We start from the raw sequence: 2,342 nt of genomic DNA, 5'->3' as shown, positions 1-2,342 counted from the left end.
TACTGAACCGACTCAAATTATTATGTTAATTTTCCTGCTGTGATGAATTTTGTAAAAAAAAAACAACTTGGTTAAATGTTGCATAGCATTGATGGCGAGAGGGCTGTTTGGTTCTTGCAACCTGTTATGCAGCCATGCGAACCACAATACCTATTCAGATCCCTGTGTTAATATGTCATAAGGAATTCATAATATTGATGTTGTCTGTCCCGAATATGATTTTTCGGCTGTGATGAGTTCGGTAAAAAAAACATGGTTCGATGTTGCATAGCATGGATGGCTAGCGCTCCGTTCTCTTTTTGCAACCTGTTAAGCAGCAGTGACAACCACAATACCTATTCTGAGCCCTTTGTTAGTTGTTCATAAGTTAATTTTAATAATCATGTTGGCAAAGACACCCTACAATGCATGCATTTGCGTTATATGGAACTGTAGCTTATATTTTGATCGATCTTTACCGAGTTCGTGTATCGGTTATGATGAATTTGATAAAAAAACTTTGTTCGAGGTTGGATACCAAGGTATGCTATTGCCCTGTTTGCTACCATTCAGGTATTAATCAGTTATTATGTTTCATAATTTTTTTAAGGAATTTATCGATAATTATTATGTGAAATATTTATTTTGCCTATTTATTTTACCACATTTTAATTTTCATAGCAGTTTTCTTTGATTTGAACTGGCATTTTTTCATTTCAATTTTTTAACTATGCTCTTCATTCGTGATTATTATATGGAAATTATCAATCATCTAAAAATAGATGTAACTGAATTTTCTATTTTAATAAAGAATTCATTCCTAATTTTTATTATGATAACAAATTGCTTTTCCAAAATTAACCTCCCAACTCCTATTATAAATAACATCTTTTGACATATTACATTGTCATTCACATCGTACTCACACCATTTCTTTCATAACAATGTATCTTTATCATTTTTTAAACCATTTTCGTTCAGCATATTTTTATGTTTTCAATTAACATATTGGTTTGATGATTAAACCATAATGTTTTATCTATTATTCGATTGCAGAAATGGAACAGCCTACTATTCCACTTCTCAACAATGTTGATCTTAATGTTGATGATTACACAATCAGAGTCCGTGTTGTCCGATTATGGACAAGACCTGCCTTCAACAATCCTCGAAAGATTTACTGCTATGACATGATCTTCATGGACCAAGAGGTTTGTTTATAAACATTTTAATAACTTATCTATATTTATGTATATATATATATATATATATATATATTATTTTAACTTAACATATCATTATCACCCGTGCTGTTGCAGGGCACCAAAATGCAGGCATTTGTACTCCAAAGGAATGCTACCGTTTATGAGCACCTTTTGAAAGAAAATCAGTGTTTAACTATTCGTAACCCATCTATGGGTGAGAATCGCCAGAAAGTTAAATACGTTCATAGTACGTTGAAGATCAATCTAAATGAGAACACTGTTGTTGAGGCTTACACTGGGCATGTTGGTTCTGAGTGGGGATTCGATTTCACTCCATTTGATTCTATTCTGGAGGATCCAGATGAGGACTTCAAGTCTTTCAAAAGTCCAATTGGTAAATTATATAAAAATATAAGCTAATTTGTTAAAAGTTTTGAATTTCTGTATATATCTTATTTAGTTTCTACTATTATTATTTTTAGATGTTATTGGGTTTGTTGTGAAGAGCATTCCGGCTGAGGTTAAGAGTGATAGTAACAACGGCAAAGAGGAAAACAAAGTTACCTTTATTCTTGAAGACCTGCAGTACGAATAAATTTGCATATATTTATATCTGTTTTTCTAATTTTACTTTATAATTTTATCTGCAAATAACAAGTTAATAATTAAATTTTTATTACAGGCACCATCAGATTTTTGTTACACTATGGGATGGTTATGCTGATCAAATTCGAGCATTTGAGAGCAACCATCCAGCGGAAAAGAATGTTGTGGTCGTTATTCAGTTTGGGAAGTACCGGTTTTGGGGAGGTATATTCTATCTGTTCAATGTCAATTATCTTTTACCAATTTTTTTTATAGATATTTAAGCTGTCAATTAAGTTACATGTTATTTAAAACACAGGACATGTCAATGTATCCAATTTGTATACTGTAACCCGAGTGTTCATCAACAGTAACATTCCCGAGATTGTTGATTTTAAGAAAAGGTTTGTTTTTGTAATAAAATTTTCTATATTATAGTTTATTTACAAATTAATGTCATTAACTTTGTTGTGTGTTATTAGTTTTCTTGCTCAGATTTCTGCTTCAACATCTTCCGGTTATTCTGGGTTGACTTCCTCTCTTAGAAAGTCACCCGTTGACGAATATCTTAAA

The 2,342-nt window shown here is 31.6% G+C and overlaps 1 protein-coding gene across 1 annotated transcript; it reads left to right on the top strand.

Annotated features, from left to right (window-relative positions):
• The first annotated feature begins 404 nt into the window (after positions 1-404).
• LOC110892869 lies at positions 405-1,779 on the top strand. Its single transcript, XM_022140007.2, has 4 exons — positions 405-552; positions 1,036-1,190; positions 1,299-1,578; positions 1,667-1,779. The coding sequence occupies exons 1-4, from the start codon at positions 405-407 to the stop codon at positions 1,777-1,779; spliced, it is 696 nt and encodes a 231-aa protein (XP_021995699.2).
• Positions 1,780-2,342: the final 563 nt, after the last annotated feature.

The sequence above is a fragment of the Helianthus annuus genome, chromosome 15 (genome assembly GCF_002127325.2).
Source record: "Helianthus annuus cultivar XRQ/B chromosome 15, HanXRQr2.0-SUNRISE, whole genome shotgun sequence".
Lineage (NCBI taxonomy): Eukaryota > Viridiplantae > Streptophyta > Magnoliopsida > Asterales > Asteraceae > Helianthus > Helianthus annuus.
This window is presented reverse-complemented; position numbering and strand designations above follow the sequence as displayed.

Excerpts from the sequence above, each read along its gene's own strand:
- LOC110892869 (XM_022140007.2), top strand. The coding sequence starts at position 405 with ATGCATGCATTTGCGTTATATGGAACTGTAGCTTATATTTTGATCGAT. Across the intron at positions 1,191-1,298 it reads TGATCTTCATGGACCAAGAG|GGCACCAAAATGCAGGCATT; the intron begins GTTTGTTTATAA and ends GTGCTGTTGCAG. Across the intron at positions 1,579-1,666 it reads GTCTTTCAAAAGTCCAATTG|ATGTTATTGGGTTTGTTGTG; the intron begins GTAAATTATATA and ends TATTATTTTTAG.